Source organism: Acanthopagrus latus, chromosome 1 (assembly GCF_904848185.1).
Source record: "Acanthopagrus latus isolate v.2019 chromosome 1, fAcaLat1.1, whole genome shotgun sequence".
NCBI classification, from domain to species: Eukaryota; Metazoa; Chordata; class Actinopteri; order Spariformes; family Sparidae; genus Acanthopagrus; species Acanthopagrus latus.
Window position 1 is genome coordinate 18,394,377 of NC_051039.1, and position 26,980 is coordinate 18,421,356.

A 26,980-nucleotide genomic window follows, 5' to 3' on the forward strand; every position below is an offset into this window, starting at 1 on the left:
TGCGGACAGAAACCTGACGACGCCAGAGGCGGCGATTTCATTTTAAGGGTAACTTGCAGAATATGACTGTTAGTCAAAGGTAGCCCCTAAAACATATGGGGCAGCATTACCAGAGTAACCGACAACAGCTGCGCTTTGCTGGCCATCCATGTTACAACTGGCTGATTTTGTAGTTAAAACTGCACTGAACACAAGTGAAAGTATTTTGTTTATCTATTTTTTTTTTTTTTTTTACATATAATGCTTGTAACTTGCATATACCAGCTGAAACTACATGGGAACTGGCACTATCGTCTCTTGCCAGTACGAAGCGGTATAACATCACAGGACGGGCCAGGGCTAGCCGGTTAGCACGCTAACTTCAGTAGACATCACTGTAACACAGCACATAGAGGTCTTTGACACAGCGTCGACACCATTGTGGGATCGCACCCTGCTGATAATGCCAGTTCATTTTTTGGGATGTTTTAAATGTAAATTCTGGCCATATCTTTCGCATTGCTCCTTTAATTTCCGCCGGACCAGTCACTGCTGACAGAAGAAATTATCTTGACGTCCATTTTGCATATACAGTGAGACCCAGTCACAAGGGGTCATTTTGGAGGAGAGCCATCGTAATGCGAGGCGTGCTCTGACATATTTAGAGCTGTCCACTTGTGGCTGGATCACCCGAGACACATGTCAGTGCAGGTGTAAACACGGCCTCTGTTTGCGTGCGTGTGCTCATCTCTGTGATGTCTGTTGGTACGGTGTTGTCTCTCAGAGAGTCACTAGTGAAATGCACGCAGCCTCAAAGGCACTTAGAAAGCCTTGGAAGTTGTACTCCCAGACATCGAGTCCTTTAATTGAATTCTTGTAAAGGGAGAAACGAAAAAGGAGAAAAAAAAACAAAGCAATGAGGTGGGGAGGAAGCCCAGAGAGACGGGGGCGCAGTTTAGTCGAAATGTCGAGTCTGTCGGCAAACACTGGCAGTGTTCAAAGCTGACCTGAGCACAGCTCTGGTGGGATCTTAAGTGTTGGCTGAGCAAACACTTCAGAGGCAGTCAAGGAGAGGATGAAGGTGGGCGGGGGGGGTCAACTTGAGGGAGCGCGGAGCTTTTTGTAAGAACTATTGATCAGTCTGGATTCTCGGCCCACTCTTGATTGTGCCTGACCCTTCGCGGTGGATCCATGCAGCATTTGTCTTAATTTTCTTTAGCTTGTAGCCAGCTTCGTTTCGTTCATTGATCTTTTTTTTTTTCTAAAATCAGTTTATTCATTAAATCAGAGCACGATGAACCGAGTAGCCTCTATTGTTGCATCATTCAAGGCTTTTTACTTGCTGCTTCTTTGGAAAATGAGAGAAAAGGAAAGATTACTGTTGACACCTAACTTCCACCTGTAATTACTCAAGGAAGACTCATTAAAATTGCATTAGAAACACATGGTTATAGGGACTTTAATTGGGTTTGGGTCTCCCTGATTTCTGGAGCCCGATCAAAAGTCTAGTCCCGAGCACAGGACCGTAAAGGTGTGACTCGGGAGGCGAAGCAATTTCTTTTTATTAGATTTTCTGTGGGTGAAAAGAATCAAAGACTACCAGCTTCCCAAACGAAGCAACAACAAAGAGGCAGAGCGCATCAAAGACAGATAAGAGAATGACAAAAGACGGACGTAAACCTGTGCAGTCTCTACAGCAGGGGTCACGACCTCCCAGCAGTCAGCAGAGGCAGGGCTGCACTCTGGAAACATCCCCGGCCTCCACACCCAGATGTCTTTTTTTAGTGTCCTGTCTCGCTACCTCTGCTTCACCTCGCACCATTACCCTTCCATGCCCTCCCCACATCCATCCTCCGACAGTGTAAACAATGACGGATCAGAGTGCTGGCAGGCCAGGGAATTCATAAACATACATCAAGCAAATAACCCTCCCCTCTCTCCCTAAAAAACCCATTTACACCGCCTCACCTCGTCGTCATTCCGCCTGCCAAACAAGCCTGAATGGATCCCTCGGTGGTAGACGGGGAGTGATGTTGACAAATTATGACAGGGCATAACCTTAAGAGGAGCCACGCACTTTTTTTTTCCTTCTTCTCCAAACACAACCGATTCCCCCTCCCCACAGGTGTGGCTTGGAACGAGGCCGAATAGAATCTGTCATTACTGGCTGCTCCATTTGGGGTTTCATTTTTCAGCGGCCCGCCGCTGCCGGCTCACCTCTGCTGTCGGAGCAGACCGGACGCGGGACACTCATCACTTACGGCCTCCACTTATTCCACTCGCTCCTCTGCTCATGCTGGGTTTCATCCACCCTCTTCCTGTCTCGCACAAACACAACCACCTCCCTGTCCCCGCTCGTCCTCTCTTTCGGTTAGCGCTCGTTCTCTGTCTTCTCCATCATGTAAGAACCATTCCCTCCACTAATCAGTCCCAGCTGAGCTCCTGTCAGCGCAGCAGCCCCTGGACACGAACATGTCTCAATCACTTCAGAGGACATTGCGTTGACTTGCATTCATTTCCTCGAGACTTTACTTAACCCCAACCAAATCCAGTCAAAAAAATGTCCAATAGGAGAAGAAATCTCTACAAACACAAATCACAATTTGACTTGGCCTATGAGTCACCAGGTGAGCACCCATAAGAAAAGTATTACTTTATATTTATTATAGTGCAGAGGTTTGGGTTGGTAAGAATTATTACATTTCAAAGGCGTTTTACTCTTTCAGGACTCTTTTGTCTTGCCTCTTTAACACATCTTTGTGGTAAGTGGTTGATAACAACATTGGATCATTGCAAGAAATGTGTGTACATCGGGTGATGTATTCCCTGACATTGGCTCTACGATTAACCAGAATTTTCTGACACCACTCTTGCAGCTCTCAACTAGCCAAAAAAAGCTGCCAGAGCTGTCCAGTGCCAGTGGTGCAGGACGCAGCACATGAACTAGGGCCTCAGACACTCACCGATGGCTCAGACAATGGCCGATGTTCGGCCACCAGCCTGGTGTGTCAGGGTAATGTATAACCTTAAACCAGGTCTTTACCCAAAATTTGCTAATTTAGTTACAGAGTACCTGCATTTTGTCTCCAGAAGCAATGCAAATTCTCCCAACGTGCCTGTATGAACACATGTATGTCCCAACAACATCAGTAAATCATGTCCACACACACACACAGACGGATGGACAGAGACAAGCCTTTAGCAGTGCAACACGTGTCTTTCCCTGCCTCTTCCTCTCACCGTCCTTCCAAATCTAAAGTAATTCTGCCAGCTACTTCCTGTGTCATCCTGGGCCACACTGGATCCCCCTGCCAGAACAATGGAGAACCAGGCAGGTGTCACTGATGACTAACCTAAATACTATATCTTGGAACCAGAGCTATATTTTCCCTGTGACGCCGACCAGCTTGGAAAATCCTTCGATGAAGGTGCCAGCAAGTCAAGACTGAACAAAGCCTTTGTGTCTGCAGATGTCCCCTGCGTGGGATTTACAGGCGATCAGTGAGAAATAAGAAGGGATGAGATATGATGGAAATAATCGCCTCTGAATGGTTTACAGCCCAGAATGGGAGGATCCCCCCCCCCGGGCTCTGCTGAATCTGAGAATTGATACTCACAACTGAGGCTGTAAATACGCTACCGTGTGCACAACTCAGAGTGCAGGTAGCTGTGACTGTCACGCTCTGCATAGCTTTTATGCCATTTCCACGTGCTTCCCATCACTGAGATAAAGTAGGAGAACCTTCCCAGACTGTCCTTCCGTGAGTCTGTGATCGCAGTATCACACCCCAGCATGGTAAAGTTTGATTTATTCCCGTGGCTTCGTACACTGTCTCGTTGAGGCTTGGTACATAAATCATGGCAGGTATAATGAACCAGGTGTAAAATGGTCTCACATTGTAATGCTTACACAGATACAGCACAGACACACTTCTCGTCGTGTTTCTTTATTGCCTTTTGTCACAGCGGTGTAAATATAATGGAGTGCGGCTCACTGAGTCGTGGGAATGCATGCTGCTTCCAGACAGCATATGGTGGCGGCTGGTGGAACAGTACTTGTAAGTGGTCTCGCTGTGTTTTGTGAGTGTGACAAGAAGTTTTTCCAAGAGTTATCACTTCCCCAACTGCTGAGACATAAGTCCTCGGAGTTGATAAACACCGGTGTAACCGACTAACACACACGAAGGTGACCAACTCATTTTCCTTAATTACTGTAATGAGGTCCCTGATGAGTTTAAATCCGACATATTGCCCAACAGGCACTTTTTCTTTCCGCTCTGACGACAAATCCTCCGCCATCGTCTTGCTGGTCAACTACTCCTGACTCTCGTCACCTGACAGAGAGCTGCCACTTTACGGAGCCTTCAACTTATAAATGTAGCGTCCGTCGAACTGAGTAGTGATTCCATTAGGTGATATCATAAAATAATAATAATATTTCTAAATAAATTTGTGGCTCCCGAGAATCTCGGTTGGTAGAGCACGCGCCCCTTGGCAGGTATTGTTGACAGCGTTGGACTGAAAGCTTTATCTATTGCAACACTCAGCATATTGCAAAAACTTTCAAATTGCAAAACGACACTTTATTATAAGTATTGTGATAGTATCGTATCATGGGGCCACTGCTGATTCCCAGTCTAGTAGATCCTTATGCGCGTCAGTGGCCAAATACAAACACTGAATATGTTATCTATTGTTTGCTCAAAAACAGAAAATGACATCTTCTGCTAAAAAAGTCACCCATCTACCTCACTGAAACTGCCACATTTGAACTGAAATTAGAGGCCGTCCCACTGTGCAGAGTCCAGGTGGTACGTCTCCCCACTGTTGTGTGTCTGTCTTTCTACAAACATTATATACATCGTCAGCACCGAGTGAGTGAATAAGAGCGGCCCTTGACGGAGAGCAGAGACGAGAAAAGACAAACAAACCATCAGTCTCGCTGGCCTGCCTAACTGTCACACCCTGCCTGCACTCCCAGAGCAAACAACACTACTTAAAGCACGAGGCGTCATCTTCGCCGCTGAGCTCCAGTGGCCTCACTGAGCTCGAGCTCCTGTCGAGCGTATGAACAAAAATAAATAAATTAAAAAAAGGCTGAATCCAAGCTCCTCGCTAGGACTTTTTAAAGTAGCTACTGTGTTGTTAAATCCTTTAGGTCAGGAGTGTGTGATGTGGTAGAAAACAAAGAGCTCACTCTATCGTCAGCTTAAATTGATGTCGACAACTCTTGGGCCGGCCAATAAAGGGACACTTCATCCCTCCAGATTTCATCAGCATCAAATGTGTAGCGAAGCAGTTACGGCAAAAGTTGGAAATTTGTATTTAAATGCAGCACCTCCGTTCGGCTCATCCTATTCGAGCTGAGCTGAATTCGGAGACTCGTGGTGCAGGAATTTAATGAGGTTGTACCAGGTGAGCAACTTTACAAAAGAGAGTCGCGCTGGGATGAGTCAGACTGAGGTAAGTGAGGCGAAGAAGAAACCTGGAGAAAAACCCCGTCCGAATCTAACAATTGTGCCGATGAAAACGGGCGCTGATGATTCGAAAAATGGCGGCGTTGCGACACAGATGCGGTGGAAGTTACAGTTAGTGGTTGAATGTTACCAATATCACCCATAAAGGATGAATGAAGGGAACCAATCTGACATTTCTGAGGTAAACTGTATAAGATTGTTGTAAACCGCTCCGCCTCTCCAAACTGGGGCCATGCTGACCGCCACCACGCTGCACTGACTTTGGTTAAGTGCCTCAAACGACCTCATTTGAAACAAGCACAAACTATCCCTTTAACTCCTGAGGTCGTTCCAGTAAATCTGACCGAGACTTTGTGACATCTACCAACTGGCTCACAGCTCACTCACTCCTAATTCGAATCCCCAACACAAAACAAGTTAGGGAAAAACAACTGCAAGAGCCCTCATCTGAGAGAAAAGTTTCTTTTTCCACTTCTTCGCCGGCCACTGCCTCTCTGTAACTGTACAGAGATTCGGTCGTAACGATCACTTGTCAGATTTGTTTGTCCCTTGCTCTGATTACAGACTGCGGGGGGGGGCTCTTCCAAGGATCACAGGAGGGGACACTAGTTTTGTTTACCAGCACTCTTTCTTTCTCTCTCCTTCTGAGTGCACGCCATCGGAGGCTTCACAGCAGGGGGGCATCCTCCTTTTCCAGGATGAGTGCACTCGCTACAGTAAACATCCTCTCGCCTGCTTCACCCCGGGATGAGCAGACAGACACAAATCACTGTGTCGATGTGAGAAAGGGGGAGAGTGGAGGACATGTTTTTTTTTTCTTTTTATATTGTGGCCAGCGAAGATGAGAGGTACAAGAGCGCAACATAGGAAAGAGAGGATGCCTCTATTCAGACACAGGGCAGCATGTTCAGACTATAAAGGTCAAGGTTTAATAATGAGCATTTACATTCAGTAGCAAGGAGCCTGATTGAGACACGCTGAAAACAAACAAAAGACTTTCAGGTAAGATTTGACCGCCTGGTTAAGCACGGTTCAGGAGCATTGTTTTTCATACCGCAACAACAGGTGCTTTGGAGAGGGACAGGACAGGGCTAGTTAATTAGCGTGCTAACTTAAGTGCATAATTCTGCAAGACAATACATAAATTGCATGCTGATTGTCACGTTGATTAATTCTTCATTAATCGAGTTGTTCGGCCTATGAAGTGTCAGGAAATTATGACAAATGCCTCAGTTTCAGGAGAAAAGAGGCCAGAAAACATTTACATTGAACAACCAGGAATTCGATTTTTGATTAATCTGCTATCAAAACAGACGGCAACTGACTCGGCAGTTGACAACTTATCGATGCAGCAATAATTGATTTGGCGCTGCGTCCTGACATCAAGAGGAATCTCCGTGTACCGCACACTGTCTGTCACCAGGAGCCAATTGGAATCGAGGTCCTGTCACTGAATATTAATTCACATTTCTACATTCAAGGCCTTTGACTGTTACCCTTCAAGTCCTTTTGTTACTTCATTATTTTGTGCCCATCACAGGATTTTAAAAAAAAAAATTTTTTTTTAGGATTCTGAATGTCCGTAGAGGCCCAAGTTAGTGATGCTGCACGTGACGAGGGTTTAAAATCTGCTCTGTTAAATGTTGCACGCATGTGGGTGCTCAGCATTAATGATCAGCAACACTGTGACTCCTTGAATTCTCTCAGATCAGAACACCATCGGGCTCTTCTTCGGTGCTTATCACCACCTTTCCCTCAGAGCTTTGAACTAGACTGAGCTCCCCCTCTCTCATGCACATGTTATTTGTGTATTACTGACTTGCGGTTGTGGTTGAGAAGAAGCTCCATACAAAGACCCTGTCATGAATATCAACCTTTTTCCATTCTAAATGATATCCCACTCACGCTGTCTCCCCATGCCTGCGAGATTGTGTGTTTTTTGTGCACATGCTGCATAACCTCCTTCCCCTATAACTCCCTCCAGGCTGTTGATGCAACAGAGCAGCTAGTTCTCAAGTCAGTCTGCTGGTAGACTGTCACCCAGAGGGAGGGCTGGTGAGGCCCCGCAGCCCCGGCTCACAGCACCCGCGAGTGACTGCAACAGCAGGAAACACCCGGTGTGAAGGTGTGTTACCACTTGTAGATTTAATATCCTTAACAATGTCGCCTGACCACTACCATCACCTGCATGTGACAGTTAGTGTAAATAAGTGAGTAACGCTTGACCTCCCCCTCGCTCCACATAGCAGTCAGGGAATGCAGACAAACCACCTGAAGTGCCAGGTTGATGCGGCAGGTAAGTCAAGTGAATACACTGAAGCCTGTGTGTGTAATCAGTAACCACAATCCTAGCCACTCAGTCAACAAACAATAAAAGGCTGGATTTGTGAGGCCTCTTCCTCCGAAACACACGGAAACTCGGAAATTAGTTTGTGTGCTGAACTACGATCGATCGAGTGCTCACCTGGCACGTTCATTCGAGCATTTTGCTATGCAAGTACGAGCTGTGGTAGCTGGTAATACTGCTTACAAATCCCACAAAATACCCTTGACGTACGCCTGCTGTGCTGTGCTGCTTGCTGCTGAGCGGCGGTGACAGGGCACAGGTTACACTAAAGCTGCTACAACCACGTGCTGAGGCAAATAAAATCTTCAGCTGTAGTGTCTGGGGAGATTCAGTGGGAGGAATGTATGGGCTTTCAATACATCTAGCCTGAAGATGATGGCGTCTCTTTATCCTTTGCTGGAGGCAGCTTTGCGCACAAGTTTCCTGTTGGGCCCCGACTGTCTCCCTCTATCTCTGCACACCGCTGTCGTCAAGAAGACGACGAGTGCAGCAGCAGACCAGTGGTGGAACGTAACTAAGTGCTTCAGCTCTATGACAGTGTTGTAAAAGGTGCCCACAAGTCATGCTTGAGTAAACGTAAGGACACTGTGTTCAAATTTTTATTTGGGAAAAAAAAAACATAACCCTCATGACTAGTGCTTGAGTCAATGTTTTAAAGAGTCTGATACCGAATGTGCTGAAGTATCAAAAGTACATGTACAAATAAATGATTAAATGTATGTACTGTACTGTAAATACTGAAATCGTGCTTCTTTTTTTCCAAAGCATGATCCAATCTGCACAGTAAGCACTAATTAGAGTAAATGCAGTGGAGTACAAACAAAACATTAGATCGGTTAATAAAATATGATACTGTGCTGTAGATCCGAGTATCCAACAGTAAATAAAGTAGTTAAAATGAGCTCCACCACCACCAGCGCTGACATGGAAATGATGCTTACATGTTTAAGCATCAGCAATATTATTCCAACAGTACTGTACGGAAGCTTACTTCTACACACTACACTACAATGTGATAACTTATTGTTGTAATGAAAAGCTTGGAGTGATAAGAAGTTGGTTTTTTTTTTACGCTACAGCCTAACAAGATATTTTCACATTATCATACGAAACGTTTCCCACTATAACTAGAAGAGCACCAAGTAGAGGGCATACCTCTGTCAAGGCCCAACACATCCCTTTTGTACTCACTCATAGACACCAGCCACCTAAATACACCTGATTTCTGAATCATCAAGATCCATATGTTATTCCCTGAGAAATTACTGAAAAGGGTAAAACAAACAAACAAACAAACCAATAACACCAGATCTTGCAATTAAAAACCAACCAGCAACCGGACACAGGTGCAAACATAACCTCCTTGGCAAAGATTAGAACATTATTTATAACTTTACAAAGTGAGCGTCTTTATGTCACAATAGTACTAACAAGACACATAATTTGATACATTTGCATGTTATAGCATGAGAAAACATTGTGTGTGATATGGATCCATTTATTCTCTGGCGTGGCGGCAAACAGTAATCATACTGGAATACATTATGCTGTAAAAACGTTTGTACTATTAGAATCTTGAAGGAGGCCTTTTACTTGTTAAACAGTATTTTTTTTACAGAACATAATAAAAAGTAATAATTGTACATAAGTAAATGTGAGTGCTGCCTTCATCTTTTATCTTTTCCTGAAGGTTTTTGGCCCCGGCGGTTCTCCTGTGCTGAGACACATGCTGGCAACAGGTTTGCTGTGCATCAATTACTTCACAGTGATCTGATTTAAAATGCCCTCAGGCCTTATGGTTATAATTTCATTGTGCTGTTGTAGAGCACATACTCAGACAACCGTGCTGTTAACCCAACCATCACAAACCAACTGAGACAAAGTTTCATAACTTGGGGGTTTCAGGGCCACTTGCTGGTCCGGGGGGGGGCCTCTCTACTCTAGTGCTGCTTGCTGAGTACAATGTAAGAACACACATATCGTGGTTAACACACAACTTTGCAAGTAATACCAAAGCATTCAAATGCATGTGTGTAACCAGATCTTGGGAAATCTAAGCAGGACAACATACCACCTCGAATTTCTGAATGGCATGGCGGGATCAGCAGCAACCCGGCGGGCAGACACCCAGTGCCCCTCTGTCCTCACCTTGAACTCCACGGACAGCTGCGGCGTGTACTCCAGCGTCCACAGCGCTCGAACCAGCGACGCCAGCTGCTCGGTCACCTCTCCCCTGGCGCTCTGCCGCTCCTCTCCCCTCACCTCCCCGTTCACCCTCCCGTGGCACACGTCCGACTTGTACTGCTCCAGCCCGAGGTACTCTGCCAGCAGGTCCGTGTTGCTGAGGCACTGGACCACGGCGTTCATGAAACAGGTGTTGCCGTGGTTCTTCAGTCCCAGCACGCCGGGGGTCTTGTCGCCGTGGCACCACGACAGCCTGTCCTTCACCGAGCCGTGCGACGAGGACAGCGCCGAGGAGCTCTTCTTCACGGTCCCCTCTCTGGAGACCTGCGCGCAGTCGTCTTTGAAACCCCCGGACGCGCTCTGCCCGAAGCCGCCGTCGTCGTCCTCCGCGTCCGGAGGCTCCGCGTCGCCAAAGTGCGCCAAAGTGCCCAAAGTTTTAAGGATCCTTCCCATGAAATTCCCGAAAGATCGCAGCGATTTCCTCCTCACGAACCTCCCGGCTTTGTATTTCTTCTCCTTTCGCTTCGTCGTCTTGGGTTTCATGGCGTTCCTTACCTTGTTTTCCTTGCGGCCATCCATGGCTCTATTACTTAATAGTAGCGCGAGAGAATGAATCGGGCTGTGGAGTCGCACCTGTCTGCCAGGCTGTCTACCCCTCCTCCTCCTCCTCCTCCTCCTCCTCGTCCTCCTCTTCTTTCCCTCTCTCCACTTACCGCTGAGGTGGCACCGACTCGGTGCCAGTAAGGCACATGATTACTGGTGTTATTCCCTTGACATCCCGGTCATTTTTCCCAGTGCGGTCCGCGCGTTTTGACGGGTGACAGTGTGTCCGGTCAGCACCCAGATGAGCTGCCCCCCCCCTCCTCCCTCCCTCAACACCGCAGGTTCACTTACACTTCCTCGTAGACGGCTCTCAGCGCTGGATCGTGCGCTGGCGCTCTTTGACTCCCTCGCCAACACTATCCCACCCCCTCCTCCTTTCCCTTCTGTGGGGCTACAGCGAACAACTTTCTATGTGGAGGATCCTGCCTAATGCCCGCCCCTCAGACATGAATTTAATTAACCTGGATTAGATTACTCGCGGGTTGCCACAACAGAGAGGCTGATACAATGAGCAGAAAATCTCTCCCCCTGAGGTCTCTGCGCAACTGTCGCTGGTTTGCCAAAGACCATAAAACTCGCCTTGTTTATAACTCAGGGAACAAGGAAGTTCTTGTCTTTAACAGGTGTCAAGGACTGTAGCCTCAAACTGCCCCCTGTAGGAGCGATCACAGCATCGCCTGACCGACTTCTACAGCCTCGCAGGGAGTGAAAGAAAATGTTCTGCTGGCATTGTGTCGACTGGGCTTGAATCTAGAAACTTTAACCTGGCCCCGAGGTCCAGTTCCAGACCCCAGAACTTAAAAGGATGACGAACTAAGTAGTGGATGCTTCTCAGTGGTGCTTTATCATCAACAGATATGAGTATGGACTCAACAATGACCACATCTAAGACAAGATCCAGATGAATATGCACAGTGTTAGTCAGTGTTGGAATGTATGGTCCTCTGTTTTGGGGTAAAGGTGATGATGCCGCTGTACATACTGAGTTTCTCTGTCTAATTGGAAAAAAAAAAAGAAAAGAAAAAAAAGACTTACAGATCTCCTCGCCTTCTTGTTCTGAGAGTACGGCTGCAAGCATTTTGACAATACATTAATTAACCGTTAGAAAAATAAATAATAAAAAATTGTCATCATAAGGTTGCAAACCTGCGCCATGGTCTGTCACGGCTCACCGCTGAGGAGAAATGTAACTTCCAGTCCTCCCATATTTACCCGAAAAATGGAAAATCCTCACTGAACAACTTGTACAGACGCAATCATCAAACCAGACAGGTCAGCTTGGGCCATCCTGATATTTTCAAAGCCAAAAAAAAAACCAAAAAACCCCCAAATCGACTTAAACCTCCATTTCAGTCTTTTGCAGAGCCTCCAGCCGGTGGAACTCATTACCTACAGACATTAAGCAAATCAGAAGCATTTCCCTATTCAACAAAATCAATCAAACAGAAACTAATGAGCGAGGTCACACAAGCATAATAATGCATATTGGACCTAATTATTTTAACCTGTACTTGTGTTGTTTCATGCATGTTTAATTAGGTCATTTCTGGCTGTACTGACGGGTGTCGTTGTATGATCGTCAGCTGGTATGTCTGTGCTGTATGTGTCTCTGACATCCAGCACACCAGTCATTTACACTGGGGGTGACCAGTTCTGTCCCTGTTACTTTTATAAAAGCCTAATCAGTTGAAGAAGGACTTGCACCAAGAAATGTTAACGTACAAATGAAATCAAATAAATCTTGATGTGCACCAGGCATTCTTTGTCTACTCTGATCTAATACAATCTCCTCATGACAAGGCCAAACTGCATATGTTGAAGAGCCATTAACCATGTAAGTTCCCAGTGACACCCTTGGGCCCTGGGAAGAACAGCAACTGCTTGCTGCAGACACTAAGGAGGATTTGGATAAACAATGCAGAGCATTCCCAATTTCTCATGGCCCAAAGAGACACCTTCATATTGCTTCTTTAGTCAAACCAACAGTCCAAAACCCAAAAAATCATTCATACTCTCATACATGACTAAGAAAATAACAGCAAATCCCTAATATGAAGAAGCCTGAACAAGCAAATGCTTTACATTTTTGCTTGAAAAATTACAAAAAACGATCAATCAATTATCAAAATAGCCATCATTGTCATCTGCAAGAGTGTTTCCTCATATGTATGTACATGAATGTGATGATGTGACCGCTGTGTGTTGTAGATTTTTCTGTTAAAAAGCGTAACAAAAATATTTGAGAACTATTTTATTTTGACTGAGTAATAGTTGCAGGCTGCAGCTCTAACTGACACAGAGGGTCTTCGCCTGCTTCTGCGTCTTGCTATTGAACACCCTGTCTACATAATATAAGCATTTACAGACACACGTACAGTATCCTATAAATAGCCTGGCCGCTGTCTTCACACTCATTAATGCTGCTGCCACTACAACACCCTGGAAGCTCCACAAAAGTCAGCAGAATGGATGTTACAGAACCATTAGGCCAGGACATGTTCTGTGCAGGTCTGGATATCGATGGGGCTCCGGCATTATTTTCATTCATTCATTTTTTTTGTTTTTTCTTTTTGCTTTATTCACATTCTAATCATCTGAAGCTTAATTTCACAGCTCACCAGTACTAAAGATTGAATTTAGTGGGCCAGATGTGCTGATTTATTGAAATAGATAGTCAGAGTCCTATCCAGTATTCCCATAATTTCCCTGATGCTCATTTTCCAGCATTGTTAGAACAGATGGTACTCCATTGTACCCAGTAAACTAACTCTGACTTCTTGTGCTTCTTCCAGAGATGCTCTTTCCCTCTGATCCTGGGATGTTTTTGCTGATTTGGGTTGCCATTTTACTATCTTTTTTTTTTTTTTTTTTTGAGGGAGCAGGGGTGAGTTTTAAATTATTTAGATAGGCCACTTTGAACAATGGTGAGGAAAATGGGCTCAGATCAGAGACAGTAAGAGAGGCTCCGTGTTGCACGTTGCCTCCCCTCTTTAACCAGGATCCTTCAGGGGATCGCTGTTGATGGATTAGCTGACAACAGTGTTGTGCTTAAGCGGCCAAGAATCTGGGCCCCCTGCTTGCCTCTACAGCAGCAGGCGCGAGGAGAATCATATCTGTACACTGAATGTTTTGTATAATATAGCCTTTTTACGTGTTTTGGATTAATGTGCATTGAAGAAGTCGGTGGCACAACATTCATTTTGATGTTCTATAAAAACTATAAAGGCGCCTCGTGCAGTCACTCTGATGTGAAGAATTCTTGTGCCTTGAAGTGTGGTTTTCGAATTCAAGTGAAGTGTCTGTGGATTCAGCCCCTGTGTGGAATCACCGCTTGCTCAAGAAGTCTTCAGGTCTGCACATCCTAGCTCTACTGACAAAGAAGGTCTCGTATAGTCACTGATGCTTAATGACATGAAATTTATTCCTCAGAGTGTAAATCCATTCAGTGAGATACTCAGAGGAACATCTGCTGAGAGATGAGGAAGAGCGTTGGATAAATTGTAGTTTGAGTGTGGCTTTGCGTGCACTAAGCATTTCTGTTGCGTCCACACGTCACATTAAGAGGAAGGAGGGTGAGGGAACTTCCATCGGAGAATGGCTCCGTCTGCGCTGGTGCTGATTAGGGTCCTGCTGTTGGAGCAGAGCTTGATGCTGGTGATACTGCCACCGTGAGCTTTTCCCACGTGGGTTACTTCACCTGCAGTGTAGTCCCACACCTTCAGCAGCTTGTCATCTCCGCCTGTAATAAAAATCGGGAAAAAAAAGGGAATCGGGAAAAAATAGAAGAATTTTTTCATGCAGTTCTTTAACTAAAGTGCAAATAAAGCGCAAAGGAAAGACATTCGTGAACTGGGGCATGTACGAGGATGATATCGAGCTCACGTGTGTCCGAGGGATTCTGTAGATTTGGACTCATTTATTTCCAGTTGAATAACATCAATAGAAAAAAACACTAAAAGGAGGAGCACAGCAACAACAACATACAGTGGGGCAAATAAGTATTTAGTCAACCACCAATTGTGCAAGTTCTCCTACTTGAAAAGATTAGAGAGGCCTGTAATTGTCAACATGGGTAAACCTCAACCATGAGAGACAGAATGTGGAAAAAAAACCCAGAAAATCACATTGTTTGATTTTTAAAGAATTTATTTCCAAATTAGAGTGGAAAATAAGTATTTGGTCAGCTACAAAGAAGCAAGATTTCTGGCTGTCAAAGAGGTCTAACTTCTTCTAATGAGGTCTAACGAGGCTCCACTCGTTACCTGTATTAATGGCACCTGTTTTAACTCATTATCGGTATAAAAGACACCTGTCCACAACCTCAGTCAGTCACACTCCAAACTCCACTATGGCCAAGACCAAAGAGCTGTCGAAGGACACCAGAGACAAAATTGTAGACCTGCACCAGGCTGGGAAGACTGAATCTGCAATAGGTAAAACGCTTGGTGTAAAGAAATCAACTGTGGGAGCAATTATTAGAAAATGGAAGACATACAAGACCACTGATAATCTCCCTCGATCTGGGGCTCCATGCAAGATCTCACCCCGTGGCGTCAAAATGATAACAAGAACGGTGAGCAAAAATCCCAGAACTACACGGGGGGACCTAGTGAATGACCTACAGAGAGCTGGGACCACAGTAACAAAGGCTACTATCAGTAACACAATGCGCCGCCAGGGACTCAAATCCTGCACTGCCAGACGTGTCCCCCTGCTGAAGCCAGTACACGTCCAGGCCCGTCTGCGGTTCGCTAGAGAGCATTTGGATGATCCAGAAGAGGACTGGGAGAATGTGTTATGGTCAGATGAAACCAAAATAGAACTTTTTGGTAGAAACACAGGTTCTCGTGTTTGGAGGAGAAAGAATACTGAATTGCATCCGAAGAACACCATACCCACTGTGAAGCATGGGGGTGGAAACATCATGCTTTGGGGCTGTTTTTCTGCAAAGGGACCAGGACGACTGATCTGTGTAAAGGAAAGAATGAATGGGGCCATGTATTGAGAGATTTTGAGTGAAAATCTCCTTCCATCAGCAAGGGCATTGAAGATGAGATGTGGCTGGGTCTTTCAGCATGACAATGATCCCAAACACACAGCCAGGGCAACAAAGGAGTGGCTTCGTAAGAAGCATTTCAAGGTCCTGGAGTGGCCTAGCCAGTCTCCAGATCTCAACCCCATAGAAAATCTGTGGAGGGAGTTGAAAGTCCGTGTTGCCCAACGACAGCCCCAAAACATCACTGCTCTAGAGGAGATCTGCATGGAGGAATGGGCCAAAATACCAGCAACAGTGTGTGAAAAGCTTGTGAAGAGTTACAGAAAACGTTTGGCCTCCGTTATTGCCAACAAAGGGTACATAACAAAGTATTGAGATGAACTTTTGGTATTGACCAAATACTTATTTTCCACCATGATTTGCAAATAAATTCTTTAAAAATCAAACAATGTGATTTTCTGGGTCTGTCTCTCATGGTTGAGGTTTACCCATGTTGACAATTACAGGCCTCTCTAATCTTTTCAAGTGGGAGAAATTGCACAATTAGTGGTTGACTAAATACTTACTTGCCCCACTGTAAGAGGCAGCGGATGAGTAATGGGCCATTACCTGTCACAAAGTGTTTGCCATCCTGTGAGATGTGCATGCCATTGATGGAGCCAGACAGCGAGCCCTCCAGTTCTCTGATGACAGAGCCGTCAAACACATCCCAGTAGGTAACCTGAGGAGGAAATAAACACACAGACACCCTGAAATGGAGCTGCAGGTGTCACACGTAACACACATTTGCTCATCATCACCGAGTCCAAGAAGGAAGGAGACACAAACTTATGTTAAGGGCCTGTGAACTGCACATGTTATGGACTCTCTTTCTCTTAAAGATCAAAAATGCATCACAAATTACAAATTATCTATGCTGTTGATAGCAGCCTGTTTCAAATACGTTTTTCGAACAGCTCTGTGACAATTTCATTTTGCCTCTAATCCAAGAGGGTTATTAAATAATTTATTTGTGTCAAGAAGTAAGAGAATTTTTTTTTTTGTTCTTCAGTTTATCAGAAAAATTCAAACTCAAAATCCCCAAATCTGGAAAAAACGTTTCATTGGACGAAGCAAAAAATATTCTGAAAATGTGTAATATAATAAAGTAACTAGTAACCAAATCTGTCAGAGGAGTGTAGTCAAGAAAAGTGAATTATTTGCTTCTGAGATGTACTTGAGTATAAAGTCACATAAAACAAGCAAAGTACAGGTACCTCAAATTTGTACTTAAGTAGATCACTTGAGTACATTCACTCAGACTCCACCACTGCCTCTCACATACACACCTTCTGAAACCACGTTTGCTGATCTAAATGAGTTGTAATCATCGCCAGAGCTCTGCAGCTGTCACAGTATCAAGTCGTACAAAAGGCAGTTGTTAGCTGAAGTTATTTATAGTGCAGGCAGGAGAAACATCAGAGAACCACACACCACCAAGGGTCCTTTCTTGTTATTTATATGACCAACCTGATTACATCTGAACAGTTACGTACTGTTAAAATAAGTCTTCTGAGTCATCCTGTATGAATGGGTTTCTAATGGAAGATTTAGTGGCAATGATCTCAGTCCTTATGCACGTTCATAAAGTCCAGAAGCCATTTCGAAGTCAGACTCCACTTCAACATAAATCACAACACTTTCAAGAATAGACTGAGACAAGATTTCATTTCTCCTATGATAAATGAAAGGTGAGGGAATGTAATCTAACACAGACATATCTAATAGTGTTTGTTATTATGTAATGAGAGATGACCAACAGGCTCTGTAAGGAAAGAAAAATAATCTTCTTCATAGTTTCAGAACTGCAGAGTGATTCTCGCCGGCCCTTACGAGCCCTTATTTCCACCAAATAACTTTGCAAAACATAATTTAGGAAAAACACAGCCACAGCCAAAGGGAGGGGGACAATTCATTATAAACACCAAATGCAAAGTTCTTTCTTATTCAACTCTACCAAATGACAAAAGGCTTATGGCTATTCAGAATATGCAAATTAATTCAGCTGTGGCAGGTTTACAAACATGAAAGCAACATCTTTTCAACAAATAGGAGACAAAGTCTTAGAATACCTCGAATGAAAGATGAAAATAATGTTTATGACCTGTTACTGGAACACCGCTCCTTCTTCTGCTGAATGGCATCTCTTCCCGTCTTGTCACAGTCATGACCTCTCCCCACTGCTTTTCTAATTTCAGCAGCTTATTAGGGACTCCCACCTGTTTGAGTTGTTTTGACCCATCTGTGTTCCCTCCACCTCAGCCTGGGAAATTGGCCTACAGCCACAACGCGGGCCACCGGGAAATTAATTACATTCAGCAAGAAACGTCAGGCCTACTGTTGGTTAGGAAGACGACCTGAGTTCAGAGCACAGGTGCCTCAGCTACAGGCAAGATCAGCATCTTTAAGTCCTAACACTCACGGCCCTTTAAAAATATGCATTTGCAATGAGCCACAAATAGATTTTGAATGATAGGGCAGCTTATTTTTTGTTAATAGCACGATATCTATTGTACACACAGTAAATGTGACCCCAGCCCAGCCACCATGGTATAAAGACAGTAGTAAACGTTTCGGCCAAACTAAATGGTACGACCAAGGTTTATGTTACTACCAAACATGGCAGATGATGTTTACATTATATGCTTCTTAGTCACATTTCAATTAGGAGACAGAGGGGTTGGTCGTGTTGTTATTATAGCCAGCAAGGCTGCCAAACGGCAGACAGCAGTTTGAGTCATACCACTAGACATATTCAAATCTGGCAACCAAAACATGCTATTTTTAATGAGTCACCATCGTGGTGACCAAAACAGGTATTTTAAGCCAAATCTTAATTTTTTTTCATTGTGATTTTTGTGTGCAAACCTACCCAGAGCATAAGCATAGCATAGTGACAAGATAGAAATAAAATATTCTGTTTAACGAAACGTTGCAACATAAAGAAACGTTCAGTTTGAACTTTAACTATCAGAGGCATCATACAATGCATCATCATCATATCATCATCTCCGCCCTGGCCCTCCAATTCGTCTCTCTTTGCCATTTTCTTTCTCTTCACGCCTCCTCTCACTTCTATTGGTTCACTTTCTGCGAATTTATTTACAGAGGCATGCTGGGATGTGTGATGTGATGAAGGTTTGGAGTGAGGAGAGGAGGGGAGAGAGAGAGAGAGAGAGAGAGAGAGAGAGAGAGAGAGAGAGAGAGAGAGAGCAGAGTGTTGGTATTTGTTCTCCCAGACAGAGCGCCTGTGTCTTGGGATGAGCAGATGGTGGATCTGGCTGGCACTCGGGTGGCACAGGCACATCCGCAGGAAGGCACGAACACCCGTGTACCTCCCCTCTCTCTGAATCCCTCCTTCTCACTCTCTCTCCCACATCCACAGCGCTGCGTTAATCAGCACAACTTGTCCTCACCTCTCAGAATGCACGGGAGGGCAACAATATGGGTTTCCGGTGTGTGGCCGCGTTCAACAGGTGTGGATCAAGTGCACAATCAAGCAAACAAGCATTTCATTCTGCCATTATGAACTTGTGACCTTTTGCGCATAAGTGGTGCAGAGTTAATCAAAATTACCCACAAAATAACAGACATAAGAGGCTGAGTGTGTTTGTCACTGTGACTAGAAGCCAACACAATGGCCTAATTATGTTGAGCTGAGAAACAAATTAGAGGCTTTTCAAACTAATCTATGGACACGCAAGCGTGTGTGTGTGTGTGTGAGAGAGATTGTGCGAGTCTTCACTGTGCTCCTCGAGGCTGATCTTACCAGAGCAGCAGGCTTTTCTCTCATGCACGCTGACAGGAGATTATAATAACAATAACAGCATAATGAGACATCTAGATTACCACTGTTGAGTGCCAGTCTCTTTGCACCCTGAGGGATATTCAATCATTACAATCATTACATTTTTCTTTTTTTTTTTACTGTCAGGAATGCTTTCTGGATTCGATGCACTCTTACATGCCAGTGCATAAAACAAACTAAAACAAATGTTGAAGTCAAGATGACTGCGCAGATTTGTGAGACCAAATTAATGTCCATGAATAAAAGCCCTCCTCCAGTCCAAGATGTGTTTTTTCCTCTTGTTTCTACAGCTGAATGTCTGAGCTTCACTGTGCATGAAGTGACTCACTCTGAGTGCAATTTGTAACTTCAGTTCTTACAGCTATACATGCATGTTCACGTCAAGATACAAGTTATCAACACATGACATTGTTATGACGTAACTACTTGTGTGTACGTCTGACCAATAGTCACAGCCCTGGGATTTGTATTTACAATGGTGGTGTTGCACTCAGAAACTGTGGGGGGCACCACATCGCACAAAATGCCAATTTCTACATGATGCTTCTTAAGTTATCATTAACTCAGAAAACCCGCCGACTTCGATTGCCTTAAAATACATTCTGCTGCACTGAGCCCTAAAAGTATGAACAGTACCAAAACACACCTTTCTGTCAGTGCCACTGGTGATGATCTGGTATTCCTCTGGGTGGTAGCACACAGTCCTGAATGATGTGTTGGCGATCATCATTTGAAGACTCACAAACCGCCTACAGCAGAAAACGATGCAGACGACACAGGGGAGGTTAGTATTAGTATTAGTAGTAATCATAATAGTAACCCTAACTGTAGAAGCGGAATTGCCCACTGCAGTTTAATGTGATTTAAAATGTTTCCGACAAAATAAACTACAGCTGACCAATATACTGGTTGGCCAATATTAGATATATCTGTATCGGCATATATGTTGTCCGATATCGGGCAGCATGAAAACTTTTGTTGATACTGAACAAATTGCAGAAGAATAGGCTTGGTGTAATTATATTGATTCCCAATGAGGTTTACAATTCCAGCACAGGAATTTTTCATTTTGCAAAAATGATCATGTGTCTAGCTGGAGAAGGTCCTGATTTAGATGCACTGAAGGCTCTTGTCTGTCTGACTAATAGTCTTTTCAAACATCAGCTTGCTAGTTACAAAACAAATCCATGCTACTCTTGATGAACACAGCCTAGAAGCCTTTAATCCAGAGAATTGTTCATCGAAGAGGAGAAACGGTGAAAGAATTTGACCACCATCAGAGTTTTTAAAGGTTTTTATTCTCCTCACAGAAGAAGCCAAAGGATTAAAGGATTTGAAGCTTTCTTCATGAATAGTGCACTGGATTTCTCTTTATTCCTACTGTACCAGCCAGACACAGACGAACAGCTTTAGTATCTCTCTCTCATTATGACTCAGACCTGAAGGCAGCACTCTTATGTATATCATTAGTAACTATTTACAGTATTTCAGACTCCTACTGAAAGCAAAACAAACAAATGAGAGCCCCAAAAGCAGCTTTTCATGCAGTCATTACACAAGATGAAAGGTTTAAAGAAGAAACATACTGTTTGTGTTTATGTGTAGTGTTATAGTGTAAAGTATAGTGGGGATTCAGACTGGCTACTCACACTATGTCCCAGATGATGCAGGCACCATCAGAGCTGGCAGTGACACACTCTTTGTCATTACTCTTGACTTTGATACAAGTGACAGTGGCTTTGTGCTTCGTCATGGTCTCCAGCAGCCGGTGGCCATGTGGCTGCAGCTCCCAAACACGCACCTGCAGCAGGTGAACCCAAACTCATTCAGCCTCACAGGAGATCCCTTTATACATCAGATATGACACTTGAGGAACATTCTGTTATCTTTGTTTCAAAATATCTGCCACCTTTTTTTTTTAAAGTTCTGTTGGGAAATAAGCAGGCTGGGTAACAGGGTCAGCTCACTTATAAATAACTAAGGACAGTAACAATTGAATTTCAAAGCCTGTAACTTCTTCATTGAAAAAAATACAGTATGTATGGAAATAGCGTAATAGTGTAGGTTGTGCAACCAACTGTAGCACACAATGGCAGACATCTTGGAGGAAACAGCGTTGCTTTCAATTGATGAAATCGTCGAACATCATTTTATTATCTTTTGTCTATCTTTGTTTTGTGAACTGACCTGCCCTTCTCCCCCTCCACTGACAATCCTCTTGCAGTCCTTGGTGCCAGCGATGGCCGTCACACCCATTTTGTGTGCGTCGTGAATGATGAGCATGAGCCTGCCGCTTTCTGGACCAAACACGCGAATCTTACCATCATTCCAGGCTGGAAAACAGTGAAATCAATTTCAACAGTCACTTACAGGGAAGATCAGGTTCATTCGGTACACTAACTGGTTTAATTCCAGTGGAAGTGGGTAAGTTTGCAGATGTCTCTATGATTCCCACCGCTGATGATGCTATGTCCGTCAGTCATGAAGTCCAGGGAATTGCAGGTCATATTGGGTACAGTGATGCGCAGCAACTCTTTGGGCTTGTCTATGTACCACACACGGATGTCCTCCCCAGAGCAGGTTCCAAATATTACTGATGTTCCACTAGCAGAGAAACAGAAAAAATGAGAGATGTGGCACTATGGTGAATGTAGGTATGGCTACCTGTTGAAAAATGGTGCAAATTTAGTTAAAGACATTCAACCTAGTATCCATATTATCAATTATATGACTGAGTCAGATTCAATACATTACCCAGGTGTACAACATACCCCAAAACTAAACTGTTTTTCTAAGCTTGGAATGGACTGACATGGTTGAGGCAGGCTTATGTCACCCTCTAGTGAGCACAATGGGGTACTGAAGTCATGCATTATGTGTGGTAAATGGGGTTTAAACTGTTGGCCTTAAAAAGACATAGAACTACTAACATACAGAACCATCACTTGCTATGTTCATGTAATCTTAGGAGAATTGTATATTTGTGAAGGACAATGACAGTCAGGTAACACATGCTTATAAAACCTCAAACAGTCCTATACAGATGTATGGCCTTATTACAGAACAAATCCTCAACCTCCTATTACAGAAATATTTCCTAAACTCATGGCTGTGTCCTATCCTGTGTCAGACATTTCATCTTAACTCAAGAAATCCTGACTAGGAGTATAAACTTGATTCTTCGGTCGGCACTCGTCCTGTCTTGATCTGTGTTTAGAATGTACACGACACTGCCAGTATCCATGATTAAAAACCTCTGTCAGGTGCTTTGGGATGCAAAACTACAACATGTCAGATCTGTAAGCTGTACATTTGTGATCTGTGCCACTGCTAAAACATCATTCTACAGTCTGACTAACCTCTTAATTATAATATTTCAGTGATCATGTTGTTGCCCATCTTCACTGTTATTGTCATACAGACCTAACAGCAGTGGTGCTTGGGGACAGGGTCAATGCCATCCTAATTTAGGATTCCTTACTTGGGAAATCTTCAGTTAGGATGGTTCTGCAGTAGCTAAATTCCTATAAGATAAGATACCATTTTTCAGTGCAGTTACTAAAAGTAGAAAATTCTATCCTGAACTGAGATTAGGTAGCATTTCAGACATAGGACATTTATGTTATGAGATTTTGAACAGGCAGCTGGCCTGGTACTGTTTGATGACTGTGTTTTTTAGAGTGATCCTGAACAGACAATGTACAAAATGGTTCCATTACCCCGAGTGACTGCTAATCTCCAAAATGTACTGGTATCAAACAGTGCATTAACACTGCTACCATTTCAAAGCAACTCTTTTACAGCATAATGGCGTTTGGATGGAGGATGGATAATTTTTGCCAAATTGAAAAGCTTCCATAAAATAAAAAAAACATTCTCTCTGGTGGGTCTCAGAACAAAACCATAAAAAAACAGACTGACTGATGACTTTGACTGTTCACTCTCTCACTTGTATGTGTGCCACTTACAATAATATGGCTACATCACTGACAGCTCTGTTGTGGCTGGTGGAAATGAGCTCAGCTTCAAAGCTGTCATAACTGAAGCTGTACATCTGAGCAGCCTTGGTGCCAACAAAGAACTGCTGGCCCTCTCCTCTTAGAGCAATGGAGGTCACGCCCTTTTCCAGCTGGACTTTCCTAATGTGGGAAAGAAGATAAAAAAGATAATGAGCACAAACATGTTTACATCATGTCGCTTCCCTAGATCTCTTTCCCAATGTAATGCTGTGAATTCTTTTGATGGGGATGATTCAAGTGGTACTGTTGAAGGACTCACTTAAGAGTTTTGAAGTTAGTCCTGGAGCACACAGCGAAGGTGCCAGATCCAGAGCCTACAAGCAGGTCCCCAGACTTCAGTACCCTTAGGACACTGACACCCTGTACAGAAAAGGCATGAGCGCTAGGTTTTAAGATATAATATAATGTTTTTAACACACAGAGAAATACATCACTTTTCCAGTTCTTAGCTCACTGATATTAGGAAACAGCCTCTGATGAAGACAAATCTGCTGAGCTCATTTGTTCTGGCAGATGTGTTCTGTGAGTAGATAGACAGATTTCAATCTGATTTGGCCTGTATCAGTTACAAGTCCAGATTAAAAAAAAAAAAAAAAAATCACATGTCACATTTTGCTGTTCTGATTGGTTGTAGGTCCATCCAGCAGTGCAACAGACTCATAACAAACTGTTGGACTAGGCAGTGCTAGGCAGTGATCAAATATGGATTAAAATGATGTTACTGTATAGACTCAAACTGAAACACATTTTAGCCGTAACCGCAAAGATTTCTGACCAGTCTGCCATTTTCTCTTCCATTATGGTATTATAACACCCCCTGGAAATTAAAAAGACTGGGTTCAGGACTGACAAGATGGTACCTAAGGAGCGTAATGACTCCTGCTCAGATGACCTACCTGGCTGTATTTTGGTTTAGCTGGACCACAGTCACTCAGAAGTCCTGTCTTCAGTGTGATTTTCATTATGTCTCCGCTGGTGGTGCCGCAGTAAATGAACTGGTCATCCTCTGAAATCTGTACAATGACATAATGAGCAACACTATCTAATATGGAATATGAAGTGCACTATACGTCTAAGGGCAATTCAAAATAAAAGAATGTTATGTCTTATTCTGTGGCGTGCTTGTGTTTACAGGATGATTAGTTGGGTATCTCCGCACACACAATCTACTGCAGCTGAACCACCAATCATTTAGTGATTTTTGGTAATGGCATCACACCTCTAAACATTGCACGTTCCTCTTCAGTTTGCCTGTCTGACACTCTGTTGGCTTGATTTTTCTGTTGAGGAGGTCCAGCTCCCACACTCGCACTGTTCCGCTGCCCAAAAAAGACGAGGAGAGAATCATCAGAAAGATGCATTAACTAGAAGGTTCACTGTAGAAAAACATTAGGAAGGTGGGTATGCCTAAAAAAAAGCAACAGTCAGAAGTCTTAACATGATTCATTAAAATTAGATTTACTGGCAAACATTCTGAGAAATGTAAAGTCTGTGTCCATGAGTTGCACTGGGCTTAGATTCGGTTTACAGACTCACCTCCCAGCAGAAACAAAGATATTGTTTGTGTTGGAGTACTGCAGGGTGAGGCAGTGGCCGGCGCTAGAAGCTGAAGCCGGGCTCCCACAGATGGCCTGCTTGGTTTCTACATTCCACACCACTATGCTGGAAACACACAGAAAACACCTCACACACTAAAAAAGAGTATATGTACAGTTGAGACAAATTACATACTTTGTGTGTCTTTAGTTACTCAGGAAGGGATTGTTAAGTTCAGACATGTGCAACTAAGGTGTGGCCATTCAATGAAATTTACAGCAAAATGGGGTATTTGCAGAATTCCACTGAAGAATTGATTTGTAGGAAATGACTGTATTTTTCAAGTGTTATAAACTGCGATAATGTGCTTTGGGAAAATGTCTCTATTTGTATAAAAATAGCCTCTGCATTAAACCCTGTCTTTACTCTTATAAACTTCTAGACATTGAAATTTTATTGTTATGATCAGGTAAGTAAGTATAATAAAAATATCGATACAGAGTGCAGAGGGGTTTCATTTTTGAGTTCTTCTTTTCCCAACTTCTTTGCAACACAGCATAATGTCATTATTTGGGAGAGAGCACGTGTACAAAATGTTTACCTGCCATCATCCTGACCCCCAAGGGACACCAGATACTTGTCGTTGGGAGAGAAGGCCAGTGCCTCTACCTTCGCCTTGTGCAGCAGCAGCTCCGCATGAATTGTTCGCTGTGCATAGTCCCAGATAATTATAATGGCCTAGGAACATATGTGCATATTTATTAATATTTTCTAGCGACTGATACATACATTGTACATTTATTTTGTCATTCCTTACTGTAAAATGATTCAAGTCCAAACACATCTTAAAACACAATGACTGTTTCCATATAGGCTACCTTAAAGCCCATAAAGTTGACCTGTCCAGAGGCAATATACGATCCACTTTTAGACACTGAAATACAGGATACATTGTTTGTGTGTCCATTCAGGAACTCCTGCTTGCCATCTTTGATTCTCTTCAGGATTACTGTGCATCCCAGAGGGTAAATCAGGTGCTCTCCATCTGGATGGACCCTCAGGCCAGAACACACATGCCCTGACGAAACAAAGTGCAGCATAACATGAGATCTAACGCGAATTAAGATGGAAATGGACAAAGATAAACTTTGTGATTGTGGTGGATGGTCTCCTGTTTAATAAGGCGGGTGGGCAGACAGCAGTCACAATATGCTACATTCCTGCAGGAAAACTGTTATATGAAGTTCATCTAGGTGCTGTATCGTAGGCAACTGGACTCTGTAAGGACACTACCACACAGGGTTTAAAAGCCTGCCAACTCCCCTACAGTTAGTTAAAACTGAGGACGCCTCTTGGATGAGAGGTGAAATGTCTTCATGAAAGTGAAACAAAATCCAATTGCCTATGATAAGTTACAGCACCTAGATTTACCATGACCTGTATGACGGAGAACCTTAATCAGCGTATATGCAGTTTATTAATACATGTTTTTAACCTCTTAAGTTCTTTTCTGACATCTCCTTACGTATTTTAAAACCCAACTTCGACAATAAAAATACATACACTAACATACACATACTTACTGGCATGACACACAACTACTGAAAGGGAAATCCCCGAGTGTTTTATGAGCTAACTGCTAGCTAACGTAAGCTAGTCAGAACTGAACTTTTTGCAGGACAACTTACCGTTGAACCCAAAGACAGCCTCCAGTTCAAGCTGAGGCACGCCGTGTGTTTCAGTAGCCATGGCTGAGAAACTAAATGTATGATAGCTTTCTCCCGTAAAGTGTTAAAGATGGGGTTGCTTTCATCAATTAATTCAAATAGCCCTGACGGGTTTCCATCTAACAGGTAGCTAACGCCAAACAAACGTCGCCTAGCAACTGCTGGGGTTCTATCGGCCACTGTCATTGGTCAGTTAGCCGTCTTCGCTGCCTTCACGTGCTGTTGGAAATTTCTAATCTTCAGAGCGCTGCGCAGAAAAAACCTT

The 26,980-nt window shown here is 43.7% G+C and overlaps 3 protein-coding genes across 4 annotated transcripts in view; all 3 read right to left on the reverse strand.

The window, feature by feature from the left end:
• usp43a (ubiquitin specific peptidase 43a) overlaps positions 1-10,856 on the reverse strand; it is a 116,591-nt gene extending 105,735 nt beyond the window's left edge. The window contains exon 1 of the mRNA XM_037110843.1: positions 9,952-10,856. Within this exon, the coding sequence (XP_036966738.1) occupies positions 9,952-10,566 (615 nt within the window). The 5' untranslated portion in view covers positions 10,567-10,856. The remainder of the gene's footprint in view (positions 1-9,951) is intronic.
• The window catches only part of LOC119026695, a 1,024,654-nt gene that overhangs the window by 206,840 nt on the left and 790,834 nt on the right, over positions 1-26,980 (reverse strand). The gene's annotated exons all lie outside the window — the stretch shown is intronic.
• Positions 12,827-26,883, reverse strand: cfap52 (cilia and flagella associated protein 52). Its single transcript, XM_037111076.1, has 14 exons — positions 26,677-26,883; positions 25,867-26,066; positions 25,590-25,726; positions 24,989-25,114; positions 24,672-24,771; positions 24,349-24,465; positions 23,712-23,812; positions 23,402-23,572; positions 21,889-22,037; positions 21,621-21,766; positions 21,083-21,234; positions 20,080-20,182; positions 16,196-16,307; positions 12,827-14,329 (listed from the first exon to the last, which is right to left on the reverse strand). Exons 1-14 carry the CDS (start codon positions 26,735-26,737, stop codon positions 14,148-14,150), a joined length of 1,857 nt encoding a protein of 618 aa, XP_036966971.1. The 5' UTR covers positions 26,738-26,883; the 3' UTR covers positions 12,827-14,147.